This window comes from Pan paniscus, chromosome 10 (assembly GCF_029289425.2).
Source record: "Pan paniscus chromosome 10, NHGRI_mPanPan1-v2.0_pri, whole genome shotgun sequence".
Taxonomy (NCBI): Eukaryota; Metazoa; Chordata; class Mammalia; order Primates; family Hominidae; genus Pan; species Pan paniscus.
In genome coordinates, this window is record NC_073259.2 from 11,938,831 (window position 1) to 11,955,818 (window position 16,988).

General features: G+C 51.8%; 1 protein-coding gene across 2 annotated transcripts; it reads left to right on the plus strand.

Annotated features, from left to right (window-relative positions):
* Positions 1-6,008: 6,008 nt before the first annotated feature.
* On the plus strand, positions 6,009-14,003 carry LTBR (lymphotoxin beta receptor). Of its 2 annotated transcripts, none has more exons than XM_003820319.4 (10): positions 6,009-6,752; positions 6,886-6,982; positions 7,320-7,445; positions 7,526-7,678; positions 8,361-8,457; positions 8,642-8,739; positions 10,690-10,797; positions 11,093-11,118; positions 12,549-12,777; positions 13,097-14,003. In XM_003820319.4, exons 1-10 carry the CDS (start codon positions 6,657-6,659, stop codon positions 13,372-13,374), a joined length of 1,308 nt encoding a protein of 435 aa, XP_003820367.1. In that variant the 5' UTR covers positions 6,009-6,656; the 3' UTR covers positions 13,375-14,003. The 2 variants fall into 2 exon arrangements, with proteins under 2 accessions (XP_003820367.1, XP_008971991.1); XM_008973743.4 differs by having other exon boundaries at positions 6,063-6,752; positions 10,687-10,797.
* Positions 14,004-16,988: the final 2,985 nt, after the last annotated feature.

Here is a 16,988-nt window from a genome sequence, read left to right on the forward strand (position 1 = left end):
AAGGTGCTCAGCACCCTGGCTGTTTGATCTCAAAGGTTCTGAAAAGCACCTCCCTGCCTTTTCTATTTGCTAGCTCATGCCTGAAATCCAACCACTAGCTTAAGGCAGCATGGCAAATACTTTTCATATCAAGGGCTCTGTGAGAAGAACTGCAATGCCTGGTCTGGGCTGAGCCAAAGGGTGGTGACCCTGCCACGTCCTGCTGGGTATGGGAGTGGCAATGCGAGCCTAGTGCTGCAGCATTCTAGACCTGGAGCGGGCTAGAGCAGGCTTGGTGTTGTGAGGAAAATAGAAATCTGAGACCTGGGCTTTGATCAGAAGTCCATTTTAAAGATGATCTTTTAAAGTGTACAAATAATACACAAATATGTTTTTGTCACAGTACAATTTTTCAGCAATACAGAAGTATATAGAGCTTCCCTTAGTCCCCTTCCTTTCCCTCCCCAAAGGGGAGCCACCATAATTTGTATATCTGTCTATATCTTTTTGTGTGCCTTTATAAACTTACATGTATTTTTAAAAAACAAAATATAGAGTTCTTTTTTTATAAGAGAGACCATGCTATAGGTATGTTTCTACAGCTTCCATTTCTGCTTTTATTTTCTTATTTATTTTAGAGACAGGATCATGCACTATCCTCTAGGCTGGAGTACAGCAGCATGATCATGGCTCACTGCAGCCTCCAACTCCTAGGCTCAAGCAGTCCTCCTGCCTCAGCCTCCCAAAGTGCTGGGATTACAAGTGTGAGCCACCATACTCAGCCCCTATTTTTGCTTTTAAACTATGTGACTTTGAGAAAGGCACTTGACCTCTATGGGCCCCGGTGATCTTACCTGAGAAAATGGAAGGGCAAGAAGGGGTGGGTAAGGCAACCCAGATGGGCACAAAGACTTTTTCCAGCTGACCTTGCATCTAGCCCCCTGCTTCATGCATGAGGGGACTGAGGCCCACAGAAGCAAAGTGACTTGGCCACAGTCACCCAGGAGTTAGGGGTGGGGTCAGACTGAAAACCAGGCCACTCCTTTCCAAGCCCAGTTCTCCTTCTCTGACTTTGAGAGAAGTACAGTTTTGTTCTATAAGAAGTCAAGAGCTTTGTAGACTCTGTCTTGGAAGGACCCCATGCCTTCCCAGGACTACCCCCAGAGTCCCCCAGAGCCCCAGCCCTTCCCGCCAACCCAGGGCTGCCTTCCCCTCCCAACACCAGCTATCCTCTAACCCTGTGGTGTGGCCATAAAATATGCACGGCTGCAGGGAGAGAAGTGAAACCAGAGGGGCTGCCGTGGGATGAGGGTTATGAGTGCAAAGGGTCTTCCTGCCTCTTGTTCTCCGCGGACAGGAGATGACGGAAGTAATCACTCCACCCTCCTAGGGAGAGCCTATCTCTGCACTTACCACTGTTTACTATTATTTATTATTATTATTATTTACTATTATCCTGATGTACGTGTGTTTGTACATATACATCCGTTTGGGGTCCCTGACTTCCCGCAACACAAGGACAGAGACCAGGCGTATTCATCTTGGTGACCTCAGTGTCTAGCGGTCACTGTTTGCTGACCCAGTCTGCAGAAGACAGCAGAACTGGCGTCTTTCCTAGTTTATCTTCGACAGAGCGGGATATGCTACGAAAAAGCATCTGCAAAACTTCAAACATCCTAACTTCCTCTGACAACCCATTTATTTGTGGTCTATTAATTTATCTAAATTTTCTTCACTTTTCCCTGTTCACTTCTATCCTTTCCAGGATAAGAATCAGTTACTTAGTTAAATGCACTCTTTATTCTTACTACTTGGAGCTGATTAGCCACTTCACACTGGGGGCTGCCCACTGTGGAAGACAACAGTCCTTTCAGCTGCCCTTATGTGGTACAGATTTCTCTTTCATTTAAAATGATGGACCAGAAAAATGCCACTCTTCATCTAGCCCCCTGGCAGTTTACTTAGAAGTTCACTACTAGAAGTTGGCCGGGCATTGTGGCTCACGCCTCTAATCCGAGCACTTTGGGAGGCCGAGGCGGGTGGATCATGAGGTCAGGGGATCGAGGCCATCCTGGCTAACACGGTGAAACCCCGTCTCTACTAAAAATACAAAAAAAATTAGCTGGGCGTAGGTGGTGCACGCCTGTAGTCCCAGCTACTCGGGAGGCTGAGGCAGGAGAATGGCATAAAACCGGGGAGGTGGAGCTTGGAGTGAGCCAAGATCGTGCCACTGCACTCCAGCCTGGGAGACAAAGCAAGACTCTGTCTCAAAAAAAAACAAAAAACAAAAAAAGAAGTTCACTACTAGAAGTTTATCACTTTGATTGAAGACAGGGTTTATCAACCTTGGCACTATTGACATTTTCGGCTGTATCATTCTTTGTGGTGGGACAGGATGATTCTGTCCTATCTACAATCCTGTGCAGGATGTTCAGCAGCATCCCTGGCTTCCATCTATTAGATGCTAGTAGCACCTCCTGAGTCATTGTGACCAAAACATCTCCAAATATTGCCAAATGACTTCTGGGGGGCAAAGTCACCCCCGTTGAAAAGACTGGGTTAAGGCATTGTCACCACTGAAAATGCAAATACTCTGGAAAAGGACAACCCTCATCTGTTATGCACTTCTGGGTGTTTGCCAGACCATTTCCAAGAGCACTGGTCAGCTAAGAGCAGAGTGGAGAAGAAGAGAGAAAGAAAAAGTATTTAGAAGAATCCATTCCTGGCCGGGTGCAGTGGCTCATGCCTGTAATCCCAGTACTTTGGGAGGCTAAGGTGGGCGAAATGACTTGAGACCAGGAATTCAAAACCAGCCTGTGGCCAACATGGCAAAACACCATCTCTACTAAAAATACAAAAATTAGCCGGGCCTGTTGGCACATGCCTGTAGTCCCAGCTACTCAACTTGGGAGGCTGAGGCCAGGAAAATCACTTGAACCTGGGAGGCGGAGGTTGCAGTGAGCTGAGATTGCACCATTGCACTCCAGCCTGGGCGACAGACTGAGACTCTGTCTCAAAAAAAAAAAAAGAAGAAGAAGAAGAATCCATTTCCATCAGCCCCCTTTCTGGATGCCTCATGGGCCTGTGGAAAGAAGGCTCTCTCAGCAGCTCCTTCGGAAGAAGGCCTGGGAGAAGAGTCCCACCCTCACACACCTTCTAGGCGTCCTGGGGTGCTCGGTCTGGGTCTGGTGTTGCCCAGTGGAAATCAGTCTCAGGAGACTCTGGTGAAAAACACAAAAGGACAGGAGTAAAGACAATGCCCTGCCCGCGGTGAACCTGTGGATTTCTCACCCCTGGAGTCTCCCTTTATCCTCCTGGGGATGGCTGGGCATTATAGTAGCCATTTATTGGTAAGATTTGTCTTTCGTGATCCAGCTGGGAAACAAGAAACACTCTAAGTCTTTCAAACAGAAGAAGTTTAACACAGAGAACTAACTGGTACATGGGTGATGGAGGAGCTGAGAAGCCAATGGGAGGCAGCTCAGAAAACAGCAGAGCGGGAAGCAGCTACCATCTCTAGGCCTGGAAATACGGCAGGGTGATGTAGCATCAAAGACCAAGAAGCCTCCAGAGCCATTTGGCAGGAACTAAATAGTGTGGACTACTGGTAGGAGATGGGATTATCGAAGTGGGGAAGGAAGGAAGACAACCAACTGCAGGTGAAGCCAGAAAGCAGAGAGGAGAGAAATATCCTGGCTGCTACACTCCTCCCATCCCACCTCCATCCCACAGACCTGCAAGCAAACCAGTAGCTGACTGGCACAATAAAGAGGCACACAGAGATAAAGTGATGGGGCCAGGATCAAAACCCAGATCTCAGGGCTCGTTCCTTAGGGTGTAGAGAGTCCATGAGGGCTGAAGCGCCAGCTTACGGCTGGCAGCAGAAAGAAACATACAGTCCAGCCAGCTGGGGTTAAAAGGGGTCTGGACATAGTGGTTATCTGTGAAGCAGGAAGCTTTGACTGGGAAGGGCATGTAGCAAACGTTTGTAGTGCAAGGAACATTCTGGGGCCGGGTGCCATGGCTCACACCTGTAATCCCAGCATTTTGGGAGGCCAAGGCGGGTGGATCACGAGATCAGGAGTTCAAGACCAGCCTGGTCAACATGGTGAAACCCCGTCTCTACTAAAAATACAAAAATCAGCCAGGCATGGTGGCAGGCGCCCGTAATCCCAGCTACTCGGGAGGTTGAGGCAGAGAATTGTTTGAACCTGGGAGGCAGAGGTTGCAGTGAGCCGAGATTGCACCACTGCACTCCAGCCTGGGCGACAAAGCGAGACTCTGTGTGGAAAGGAAAAGAGAAAAGAAGAGAAGAGAAGAGGTGTTCTGGAACAGTTGGGGGATATGCAAGAATACACAAAAGTGAAGACTCTCTGAGCTGTATCTGTAAGATCAGTGTACCTTACGTGTTTCATTGTATTATATGTTACACCTCTATTAAAAGAAAGGGTCTCAGCAGCATAAGACAGGGTGGGGAAAAAAAGAAAAATAGAAAAGAGAAAGAGTCCCTGTCTTTTAGGGTAAAATCCTGAAATATTTTCAAATGAAATGATATGATGTCTGGGATTTACTTCAAAATAATCATCAGGGATTTGAAGAGTGTGTGCGTTGGTGGGGGAGGGGGTATACAGAATAAATGAAACTGACAGTGAGTTGAAGCTGGGTAAGGAGTATATGGGAGACTCCCAATATTACTTTTTCTCTTTTGGTATATTATCTTGCATGTGGAATTTCCACAGTAAAAAGTAAAAAGAAGAGAGAGAAAAAAGGACCTAGGGTCGCTACACACACATTCCTTTATGTGTTTAAGAGCTCAGCAGGGACTGTCATCCCAGCCCCCAGCGCTAGGGCCCTGGAAGGCTCAGCAGCCCCGCGCAGTGCATGCTATTCTGATACTGCTGCGCTTTCCAGCCATCTTTGGCCCATCTGTACGGTGAGCTGCCTGCACCAGGTGAGGGGAGAGAGCCTCACAGAGTGAAATGCCTACAGCCTAGGCAGGTCCTTTCCCCCTTTTGTGACCTCTCCTCCCCATGCACACTTCCCATCACCTGCACCTGTCCAGACATCAGACCTGAAGTTAGACAGACCAGTGTAAGGATGAGTGCTGAACAGAGTCCTTCAGGGAGGGGGATAGTGCCCAAGTGACCTATCTCAAGAGAAGTTAGCCCCTCATCCCAAGGGAGACATCCCTGAGCCACAAGGAGTTGGCAGGACTGCTGGAATGAGTTGGGACCTAGACATCAGGAGACCCAGACTGTAGCTGGCTCTGCGGTGGACTGGCTCTGTGATGTGGCCATCACTCGTTTATTCCATAAATACCTATTGGGCACATGGTATGTGCCAGACTCTGCTAAGCATGGGGGAACACAGACTTGAAGATTCAGCCTGGGCCATGGTGGCACTCACAGCCTGGTGGGAAGCAAACAAGACAGCCAGGTACAGAGGGCAGTCTTCACGGGGACTGTGCAACCTAGGGCAGAAGACGCCTTCCAGAGCCTCAGTGAAGCCTCAAGGACAGGTGGGAGTTAGGAAGATGGAAACTTGGGGACCAGAGAACCACGTGTAAAAGGGGGCAGCTGCAAGTAGCTCCACGGGTGGGTGGGGTGTTGGGTTGAGGGAGATGGGAGGATGAAACAGGGCAGGAACGAGACCAGGCCACCCTGGAATCCCGGTTCCCTTATGTATCACCCTTAGCCTCCCTCTCCATGCTTAAGGTGAGGGGGCTGGACTGCGTGGGCTCTCAGCTTTCTCCAGTTCTAAGGGGTTTGAAGGTTCATGGGCAAAGAAGCCAGAGCAGAGGGCCTGAGTGTCCAGGTCCAGCCTGCTGGCCCCAGGACTCCCCTCCGCATATCCTCCCCCTCTCTTTGGGAGGGAGGTTCCCTGAGGACAGGGAGCAGGGCAAGCTGCACAGCTCTCAAGGGTCTCCTAGGTGACCTGTGCCCACTCCTGTGCGGATTGGGCTGGGTTGGTAGCGTGGGGGGCTGGCTGATTTGCTAGTCCCTTGTAATTTGTCTGAAAAACTCCCACAGTAGGGCAGGACAACAGGGGAGGAACCCGGGCATCTGCCAGCCGGTTCTCCTCGGTCTCAGAGTTGCTTCTGCGGCCTTGCAGTCCCCGCGCCCTGCCCTCTCCATGACTGCCCGTCCTGGGCCCCTCGCTTTCCAGATCCCGCACCCAGCTGTCCCTTGCGCTCTCTGGAACTCCCTCTGCTCTCCCTGCGAGGCTTGTCCAAGGGCTGACCCCGGGCCTGCCGCCCTTCCCTCGGCTGGGCCAGGGCTGTCCGCAGTCCGCTCTCCCGATCGGGCTTCCGAAGAAGGGAGGAGGCCGGTTCCGGCCCCGCGGCCCTCACGTGCTTTCCCGGCCGCCCCTCCCGCCCCGCATCGAGGCAGACAAGCCTGTTCCTCTTCCCTTGGCTGCGATTGCGACAGGCCGGCCTGGCTCCCAGCGCTCCCTGTCCCCGCCCCGCGGCCAGCTCGCTCCACTCCCACTTCCTGAGCTCCGCCGTGGGAGCCCTGGAGGCCCGGCCTGGCCGCTCCCGGCCCTGGGGTGCACATCGGCCCTGACTCCCGTCCCAGGCTCTGGGCTCGGGCAGCTGCCGCCACCGCTGCCCAGGACGTCGGGCCTCCTGCCTTCCTCCCAGGCCCCCACGTTGCTGGCCGCCTGGCCGAGTGGCCGCCATGCTCCTGCCTTGGGCCACCTCTGCCCCCGGCCTGGCCTGGGGGCCTCTGGTGCTGGGCCTCTTCGGGCTCCTGGCAGCATCCCAGCCCCAGGCGGTGAGGAAGGGGCCTGGTAGGAGTGGGCGAGGGTGGGCAAGAGGGATCTGGGCAGCCGTCGCTCCATTCCCTCTGCCCTCCCAAGCTGACCCCTGACTAATTCTTCTCTCCTCTTCTCCATCTCCCTTTGAAGGTGCCTCCATATGCGTCGGAGAACCAGACCTGCAGGGACCAGGAAAAGGAATACTATGAGCCCCAGCACCGCATCTGCTGCTCCCGCTGCCCGCCAGGTGAGAGGCAATGGCAGGACGAACCTGGGCCTCGGAAGTGGGTCACGGGGGCTCCAGCCCCCTTGCGGCCTCAGAGGGAAGGTGGGCACTGTCCCCCAGGAAAACTGGCTGCTGGAGACGAGCGTGGGAAACCCTGGACATCACGTGGAGGAGACGGGACTGGCCCTCCCCACTGGGCCTCCTCTTTCCTTACCTCACTGAGAGGGAGCCGGAGGGCCACTGGCAGGATGATGAGGGGCCAGAGAGACCGAGGGAAAGGCCAGGGTCACACTACAGGCAGCAGAGGTGAGGGTGGAGCCCCGTCTCCTGAGACTCTACTGCTCCACTCACGTTCTAGGCACCTATGTCTCAGCTAAATGTAGCCGCATCCGGGACACAGTTTGTGCCACTTGTGCCGAAAATTCCTACAACGAGCACTGGAACTACCTGACCATCTGCCAGCTGTGCCGCCCCTGTGACCCAGGTGAGTGGGAATGTGCCTGCGGGGGGGCTGGATCCCCTGGAACTTGGCCCCTCCCTGAGCCCTCCCGTCTCCCCCGCCAGTGATGGGCCTGGAGGAGATTGCCCCCTGCACAAGCAAACGGAAGACCCAGTGCCGCTGCCAGCCGGGAATGTTCTGTGCTGCCTGGGCCCTCGAGTGTACACACTGCGAGCTACTTTCTGACTGCCCGCCTGGCACTGAAGCCGAGCTCAAAGGTCAGAGGTCCCTGAGGGGCTGGATGTGAAAAGGAGGCTGGGTGCCAGGGATCTCAAGTGGGAGCAGGGGTGTCCACGGCGACCCCCCCAGATCCTTGGCTTAAAATTCCTCTTCTCATTCCATGCAGAGGCTCACAGAAGGGTTCTGGAGGGACATGGAACTGGGACAGGTGCAGGGGGCACAGGAGGTGGTTCTTCTCAGTACTGGGAAGCTTGGGCAAAATAGTAGGCAGTAGGCCGGGTGTGGTGGCCCACGCCTGTAATCCCAGCACTTTGGGAGGCCGAGGCAGGCGGATCATGAGGTCAGGAGATCGAGACCATCCTGACTAACACAGTGAAACCCCGTCTCTACTAAAAATACAAAAAATTAGCCGGGCGTGGTGGCGGGCACCTGTAGTCCCAGCTACTCGGGAGGCTGAGGCAGGAGAATGGCGTGAACTTGGGAGGTGGAGCTTGCAGTGAGCCGAGATCGCGCCACTGCAGTCCAGCCTGGGCGACAGAGCGAGACTCCGTCTCAAAAAAAAAAAAAAGAAAAAAAAGGCAGCAAAGCAGAGCTTGGGAAAGGTGAGAGCTACGCAATGGGGTGGATGGGCATCCTGAGGCTTAAAGGAAACTCACAGGCCGGCAAAGGGCTCCTCCTTTTTGCCCATTCACCCTGGCTGGCCTGCCTTTCTCTTGCCAGATGAAGTTGGGAAGGGTAACAACCACTGCGTCCCCTGCAAGGCAGGGCACTTCCAGAATACCTCCTCCCCCAGCGCCCGCTGCCAGCCCCACACCAGGTGAGTGCGGCCCCACCCATGCTCCTTCCACCCTCTGAGAAGCCTCAGCTGCTAACAACCCCCAGCGCCTATCCTTGACACCACGGACTGGACTCACCACTTTCAGCCTCCCCGCCTGCCCGCTGGAGTCGGGACACTGGTGGGCCAGGGCGTGAAAAGGTCATCATCTTTTTTTCCTCTGCAGGTGTGAGGACCAAGGTCTGGTGGAGGCAGCTCCAGGCACTGCCCAGTCTGACACAACCTGCAGAAATCCATCAGAGCCACTGCCCCCAGAGATGTCAGGTGAGGGACCAGGGCTGAGGGACACGGGGGGGGGGGGGGGCGCGTTTGAAAATGCCTTAATGTTCCACGTCTTAAAAAAAATGGGGAAAAGATTAACCCTTCCCTCCCAGAATTGGGCAAGAAGAAAAGTTCCTTATAGAAAAAATTGGAATATCTCTAGGCTAGTTTACACACACACACACACACACACACACTTTTAAAATTATATATACTGTAATACTATGTCAAGGAACACATCCCACACTGAGATGTAATGATAACTACTATTGTCATCATTTTGGGCATACAAACATTACACAATCCATTTTTTTTCCACACAGTCCATTAACTAGACCAAATACCTCTTTATTAGACTATATACTTTTATTATTAGACAGAAGATTCCCATTTGACTCTTTCTTGACTGTTTCCTGTGGACTGATTGGCTTGCTAGCCTAGTAGATGACTATTGTTTCTAATGACTGTAACATCACTAATTGGCAGAAGGTTCACTGTGTGTGTTGGGCACTCTGTAACCACTTTACATTTACTAACTCATTTAATCTTCTTAATGATGCTATGAAGTAGATTCTATTATCCTCATGGACTGAAGGAAGAAACCGAGGCTCAAAGAGGTTAAGTGATATACTCAAGATCACCCACCCAGGTGGTCACTGGTGTTATTAGAACCTGTACTCAGGTTTTCTTACTCCAGAGCCCATGTCATAATACATGCACTACAGAAAATTAGAGACTTCAGATAAGCAAAACTAAAAACTCACCCACAGAGCCACTACCTAGAATATCCACTCGTTACATTGTGGTATGTATCCTCCCGGACATTTTCTATGCATGTTTATACATACTGGGTTTTGTTGTTGTTTACTAAAAGTGAAGTAATTTTAATATTTCGTAACCTGATTTTTTCATTCCACAATCTAAGTATTTTTCTGTGCCCTGTTAATTTTTAACTATGTATCAAATAAAACTGGCATTTTAGAGCTGGAATTTTAGAGAGTATGTAAGCTAACCTCATCCTATATATGAAAAACTGATGCTCAAAGAAGTGAAATGACTTAAAAGTCACACAGCTGGGCAGGAAACCGTGGCCCAGACTCCCAGTCCAGTTTCTCCCCAGGCCTCCCTTCCCATATTCCCTTAGGCTACAGATTTACATGAATGAGAAGAGGCAAAATGCCCAGCATAGAAATGCAGGAGTCCTCCCGCCCTTCCCCAGGTGTAGCTGACGGACACTGGAGGCTCCATGCTATTGCTGGCAGCACTGGTACCCAGAGAAAGAGAAATTACCCACTGCTACAGATCACAGCTGGAGAAGCCGAACTCCAGCCTCTCTTTCTCTTCCCCTCCTAGAACCTGCCCTGAGCAAGGGGGTGGAGAACTTGCAAGCCCTGCTCTACCAGGCGGCCACAGGCAGTTCCGAAGCAAGTTTCCCTCCTCTCTCACCCCTGTAAACACCCCCACAGGTACAGGTACAGCAGGGCAACCCTAGCTCCTCTACAGCAGCCCCTCTGTATGATGGCTGAGGCCACAGAAATGTGGCTGTAGCCTGTGTCTGTTTACAACTCCAAGTCCCACCCTTCCCTACTGTCTCCCAATCCCACTTCCAGACCTTGAAAATCAACTGCCTAAGCTCCCATCCTGCACACGCAAGCCTGCCCAATCCTGGTCTCTGAGCAGGAGGGCACCCACACCACCCCCAAACATGCCCATCCATGATACAGTCTCTCCTGGCTGCCAAGAGGTCCTCAAGTCCAACTTAGTTCCCCTTCTCTATAACCCAAGGGAAGTTTCTCTCATTCTGCCTTTAGGAGCTGCATTGTGGCTAGAAGGAAAAAAGCTGCTCCCTTTTCTCTGTCTGGGTTGCCCAGGGATCTGGAAAGCTCTTCCTTCTCCTCCTCCCCTCTGCCCTTCTTGGGGCTGTGATCACCCTCCTGTCTGCTGTCCTAGCAGGAACCATGCTGATGCTGGCCATTCTGCTGCCGCTGGCCTTCTTTCTGCTCCTTGCCACCGTCTTCGCCTGCATCTGGAAGAGCCACCCTTCTCTCTGCAGGAAACTGGGTAGGAAAGGGTTGGATGCAGTGGATGGGTTGGCAATGGGAGCCGGAGGGAGGAATATTCAACTTCCCCGGTGCAACCCTCCACACCCTCAAGACTCCCAATGCCTACCCCCAACATAGACATCCTTATCTTCATCCAGCTGCTTATTCTGAGGCTGGAGATGAGAGTGACAGTGGCTTGTTCTTCTGGGCCCCCGGGTGGTCAAGTTGCTACACCTTGTGCTGGGATGTGGAGGCTGAAAGGCTAGGTCTGAGGCCTGCCGGGGAGCCTACACCCATTTCATTCTCCATTGCAGGATCGCTGCTCAAGAGGCGTCCGCAGGTAATGGCGGGGGCTGAGAAGGCAGCAAGAAGGGGAAGAGGTGATGAGGGTACAAGGTGGAGCAGACAGGAAGAGAGTATGCAGGCTGACTCCACACTCATTCATTCATTCAACTGATGATTTACTGAACATGCCACGTACCAGGCACTGTCCTAGGCACTGGGCGTACAGCAGTGAGCAAAACACAGTACCTCATTTCCTGGAGTTCACATGCCCATGGAGCAAGAATAAGTTAAACTATATATCAGGTGGTATAATTGCTAAACAAAGCAGGGAAGGGGTCAATGAGTGACAGTGGCAAAGGATGGGGGTATTTTAGACAGAGTGGAGAGTGAAGGCCTCTCTGAGAACCTGATATTTGAGTGGAGAGCTGAAGAAGCAAGGAGCCAGCCATGGGGTTATCTGGGGAGAAAGTGTTCCAGGAAGAGGGAGCAACCAGTGCAAAGACCCTGAGGCAGGGGGCATGGGGAGGAGCAGAGGCAAGTGGTGAGTTGCCAAAGCATGCGGTGGGGTGTGGGAACTAAAGAAAGATGAGCCAGCCTGGGCAACACAGCCAGACCCCATCTCTACCCAAAATGTTGTTCCAAGTTAGCCAGGCAGGGCCAGGTGCAGTGGCTCACGCCCAAGCTCCCATCCTGCACGCACAAGCCTGCCCAATCCTGGTCTCTGAGCAGGAGGGCACCCGCACCACCCCCAAACATGCCCATCCATGATACATGTAATCCCAGTACTTTGGGAGGCCGAGGCGGGTGGATCACCTGAGGTCAGGGGTTTGAGACCAGCCCGGCCAACATGGCAAAACCCCATCTCTACTAAAAATACAAAAATTAGCTGGGCTTGGTGGCAGGCACCTGTAATCCCAGCTACTCAGGAGGCTGAGGCAGGAGAATTGCTTGAACTGTGGAGGCAGAAGTTGCAGTTGAGCTGAGATTATGCCACTGCACTCCAGCCTGGGTGACAGAGTGAGACTCTGTCTCAAAAAAAAAAAAAAAAAAGTTAGCCAGACAGTCCCAGCTACTCAGGAGGCTGAGGCAGGAGAATTGCTTGAACCGTGGAGGCAGAAGTTGCAGTTGAGCTGAGATTATGCCACTGCACTCCAGCCTGGGTGACAGAGTGAGACTCTGTCTCAAAAAAAAAAAAAAAAAAAGTTAGCCAGACAGTCCCAGCTACTCAGGAGGCTGAGGCTAGAGGATCACTTGAGTCCAAGATTTCGTGAGCCTGCAGTGAGCTATGATTGCACCACTGCACTGTAGCCTGGGTGACAGAGCCCGACCCTGTCTGGAAAGAAAGAAAGAGAGAGAGAGAAAGAGAGAGAGAGAGAAAGGAAGGAAGGAAAGAAAGAGAAAGAGAGAAAGAAGAGGGAGGGAGGGAGAGAGAAAAAAGGGTCTGGGGCCCTCGTCATTGTTTGGGTCTCCATCTCTTTCCTGCAGGGAGAGGGACCCAATCCTGTAGCTGGAAGCTGGGAGCCTCCGAAGGCCCATCCATACTTCCCTGACCTGGTACAGCCACTGCTACCCATTTCTGGAGATGTTTCCCCAGTATCCACTGGGCTCCCCGCAGCCCCAGTTTTGGAGGCAGGGGTGCCGCAACAGCAGAGTCCTCTGGACCTGACCAGGGAGCCGCAGTTGGAACCCGGGGAGCAGAGCCAGGTGGCCCACGGTGAGTCTGGGGCAGGGAGAAGAGAGGAAGGATGGGGAGGGAGGGATGGCTGGCAGGGAGAGACTGTGGGCCAGATGAAATAAAAAGACCAAAACAGAGGCAGACAGAGACCCCACTGCCAGTCAGTGTCACAACTAGAGAAGAGGGAAGAGACTGGAAAACCCAGAAACAGAGAAATGAACACAGAAGCTCAATAAACCAGCAGCAAGCAGGAGAGGGGCGGGGCCAGGGGAAAGGCGAGAAGAAGGCAAGAATTCAAGAAGCAGCGGGCCTGAACTGGGGGCCTTCCTTCCTCAACACTCTGCCTCCCTTCCTACAGGTACCAATGGCATTCATGTCACCGGCGGGTCTATGACTATCACTGGCAACATCTACATCTACAATGGACCAGTACTGGGGGGACCACCGGGTCCTGGAGACCTCCCAGCTACCCCCGAACCTCCATACCCCATTCCCGAAGAGGGGGACCCTGGCCCTCCCGGGCTCTCTACACCCCACCAGGAAGATGGCAAGGCTTGGCACCTAGCGGAGACAGAGCACTGTGGTGCCACACCCTCTAACAGGGGCCCAAGGAACCAATTTATCACCCATGACTGACGGTGTCTGAGAAAAGGCAGAAGAAGGGAGGCACAAGGGCACCTTCTCCCTTGAGGCCGCCCTGCCCATGTGGGATTCACAGGGGCCTGAGTAGGGCCCGGGGAAGCAGAGCCCTAAGGGATTAAGGCTCAGACACCTCTGAGAGCAGGTGGGCACTGGCTGGGTACGGTGCCCTCCACAGGACTCTCCCTACTGCCTGAGCAAACCTGAGGCCTCCTGGCAGACCCACCCACCCCCTGGGGCTGCTCAGCCTCAGGCACGGACAGGGCACATGATACCAACTGCTGCCCACTACGGCACGCCGCACCGGAGCACGGCACCGAGGGAGCCGCCACACGGTCACCTGCAAGGACGTCACGGGCCCCTCTAAAGGATTCGTGGTGCTCATCCCCAAGCTTCAGAGACCCTTTGGGGTTCCACACTTCACGTGGACTGAGGTAGACCCTGCATGAAGATGAAATTATAGGGAGGACGCTCCTTCCCTCCCCTCCTAGAGGAGAGGAAAGGGAGTCATTAACAACTAGGGGGTTGGGTAGGATTCCTAGGTATGGGGAAGAGTTTTGGAAGGGGAGGAAAATGGCAAGTGTATTTATATTGTAACCACATGCAAATAAAAAGAATGGGACCTAGATAATTTATTTTCTTGGGATTTATACAGAAACACTATTCCATGGAGACAATCTCAAAGACAAAGGTCAAGACACTAAAATATAATCCCATAAAGATATTTCAGTGAGGAACTGGTGAGTATAGTCCAGGTAATAACAGTCTCGTCAGTGATGGCTGACAACGTGCCAGGCAGTGTTCTCAATGCTTTACAGTACTAACTTACTTAATCTTCACAATAACTCCCTAAGGTAGATATGATTCCCATTTAACAAATGAGGAAACTGAGGCACAGAGCGGTAACTTTCCCAATTCAGCTGCAAATGACAAAGCTGGGATTTGCACCTAGTTCGTCTGGCTTTTAGAGGCCTCTTAGGGGAAAAAAAAAACCTTCATATACCACGCCCTTCCAGAATTTCTTTGAACGGGTAGAATGGTCTGGCCTTCTCAAATAATCAGATCTCTTGCATGTTCCACAGGTGTTACTTTTCAGTCAACTCTCAAACATCTAGCCACACGCGAAGTGAAAAATGTTCTCCAAGGTTGATTGAAGGGAAATGTGTGCAATTTTTTTTTTTTTTTTTTTGAGACAGGGTCTAATTCTGTCACTCAGGCTGTTGTGCAGTGGCACTATTATGGCTCATGGCAACCTTGAACTCCTGGCTCAAGGGATCCGCCCACCTCAGCCTCCCAAGTAGCTGGGGCTATAGGTGTGTGCCACGACGCCCAGCTAATTTTTTTGTATTTTTAGTAGAGATCAGGTCTCCCTGTGTTGCCCAGGCTGGTCTCGAACTCCTGGGCTCAAGCAATCCTCCTGCCTTGGCCTCTGAACATGCAGTGATTACAGGCGTGAGAGCCACCGTGCCTGACCTGAGGTGTGCACTTTAGACATAAAATGAGAGAGGCCAAGTTCACATTTTGTTGGTGAGCAGAAATCTAGGCTGGCCTCCTTTTGGTTCAGAAAGAGTATTTATGATTTTTACTTTTTTGGTTTCTTTTTGTCTTCTTTTATTTTTTCCCCCAAAAAGGACTTTAAATCTTCTCAAGCCCTCTTATTAGTAAATGTTTGCCCCTCCCCGCCCCTGAATTCTCTCCTGTGCTCGGTAGAGAGGATCTTAGCTTGCAGGATTGTTAGGGAGCTGCTGCCAGCCGGCTGCTCCTTCCATAAAAGGCCACTCTCATGGGTCTGATATGAGGAACTCTGTCGCTGGGGCTCATCAGGGTGGGGCGGCTGCAAAACACACACCTCAGAAGGCGTCTGATCCAACAGAGTGGATGGGTCATTTAAGGTTGACTGTGAAAATATCACATCCAACTTCCTTTTTTGAAAAGTAAATAATGGTGAGCTGTATCTTTAAATAAAGTTAAATCCTCCTGCCCCTGCAATATGCTGGGGCCAGACCTCATGAATTCTTAATAATTGTTCTAATGTGTTTAGATAAAAACAAATTTTATACATTTTTTTCAACAAAATAAAAGGAGGAAAATATTTTGAAAGAAATGATGCTAAAGCACAGCGCTTTGTGACACCATTCAAATTTATAATTATACCTGCCTATATTTTTTTAGAGACAGGGTCTTACTGTGTCGCCCTGGCTGGAGTGCAGTGGTATAATCGTGGCTCATGTAGCCTCAGCTCCTAGACTCAAATGATCCTCCTACCTCAGCCTCCCACGTAGCTAGAGCTATAGATGCGTGCCACCACACCTGGCTAATTTTTTTAAAAATTTCTTTTTTAAGAAGTGGGGTCTTGCTATGTTGTCCAGGCTGGTCTCAAACTCCTGGGATCAAGTGATCCTCCCACCTCAGCCTCCCAAAGAGCTGAGATTGCAGGCATGAGCCACTGCACCTGGGCTGCCTAAATTAATTTTCTAGGGCCGCCATAACAAAGTACTGCAGACTCGATAGCTTAAGCTGCAGAGATTTATCTTCTCACAGCTCTGGAGGCTGAAAGTCAGAGGTCAACGTGTTGGCAAGGTTGGTGTCCTCTGAGGCCTCTCTCCTTGGCCTGCTAATGGTGGCCTTCCTGCCACCTATGTCTTCACACGGTCTTGCCTTTGTGCATGAGTGTGTCCTAATCTTCTCTTAGTGGATTAGGGCTCATCCTGATGACCTCATTTTAACTTAATCACCTCTTTAAAGCCCCTGTCTCCAAATAAGGCCCCATTCTGAGGTCCTGGGAGTTAGGGCTTCAGCACGTGGATTTTGGAGGGAGACACAGTTCCACCCACAGCATTACCCATGTCTATTTTGCCAGTGTGGAGTCAGTACAGGCTCCAGGACACATCCACAGAGCACAGGCCACGTAGAGGGGAGCTCCTGTCTAGAAGGAAAAGCTGGCAGAAAACCAACAAAGACAGCCTCTTGATGGTGGTCTTCAAAAGATGCAACAGGATGCAATGGCAGTTGACAATGGGGTAACTGTTGGTTGTCAGAACCCTAATCCTCTACCACAGGGAGGAGAAAGCTGACACCAAGTCCAACCCACATCAACACGGGGGTGGGACACCCGTGAGGGGGCCAAGGCTGTAGTCCAGAAGAAAGGTGGATGGAACTGGGGACAGAGCAGTAGCACAGGGAGATGGGGGAGGATGGGGTAATTCAGAATTTCCCTTTTTGAGAGTGGCATCAACACAATGTCAAAGTAGGAGTTCTCCGGCTTCTCTCCTCCCCAACAGAATTTCAACTAGCAGCAATCCTGTGGCAAGTTTACCACCCTGAATATCCCAGAACTTGGAGTGAAGCTTTGCATCCCCTGGGATGGCAGAGCCAAGAAAAACCATGAGGATGGTAAGGGGATGGCTGCTTTCTGACCACGCCACTCCTCCCCAAGCCCGCACAGTGCCACACGCAGAGGAGTCCCTGGATGCTCGGTTTCTCCAGTGGACACAGTGGATGGGAGGTGGGCGTTCGGCTTCCCCACCAGTCTGAGACTTCACAGGAGACTCACTCTAGTCTTTTCCCGCAGGAAGCACTGTGAGTACCGGCAGGGTCAGCCCAGCAAGGGT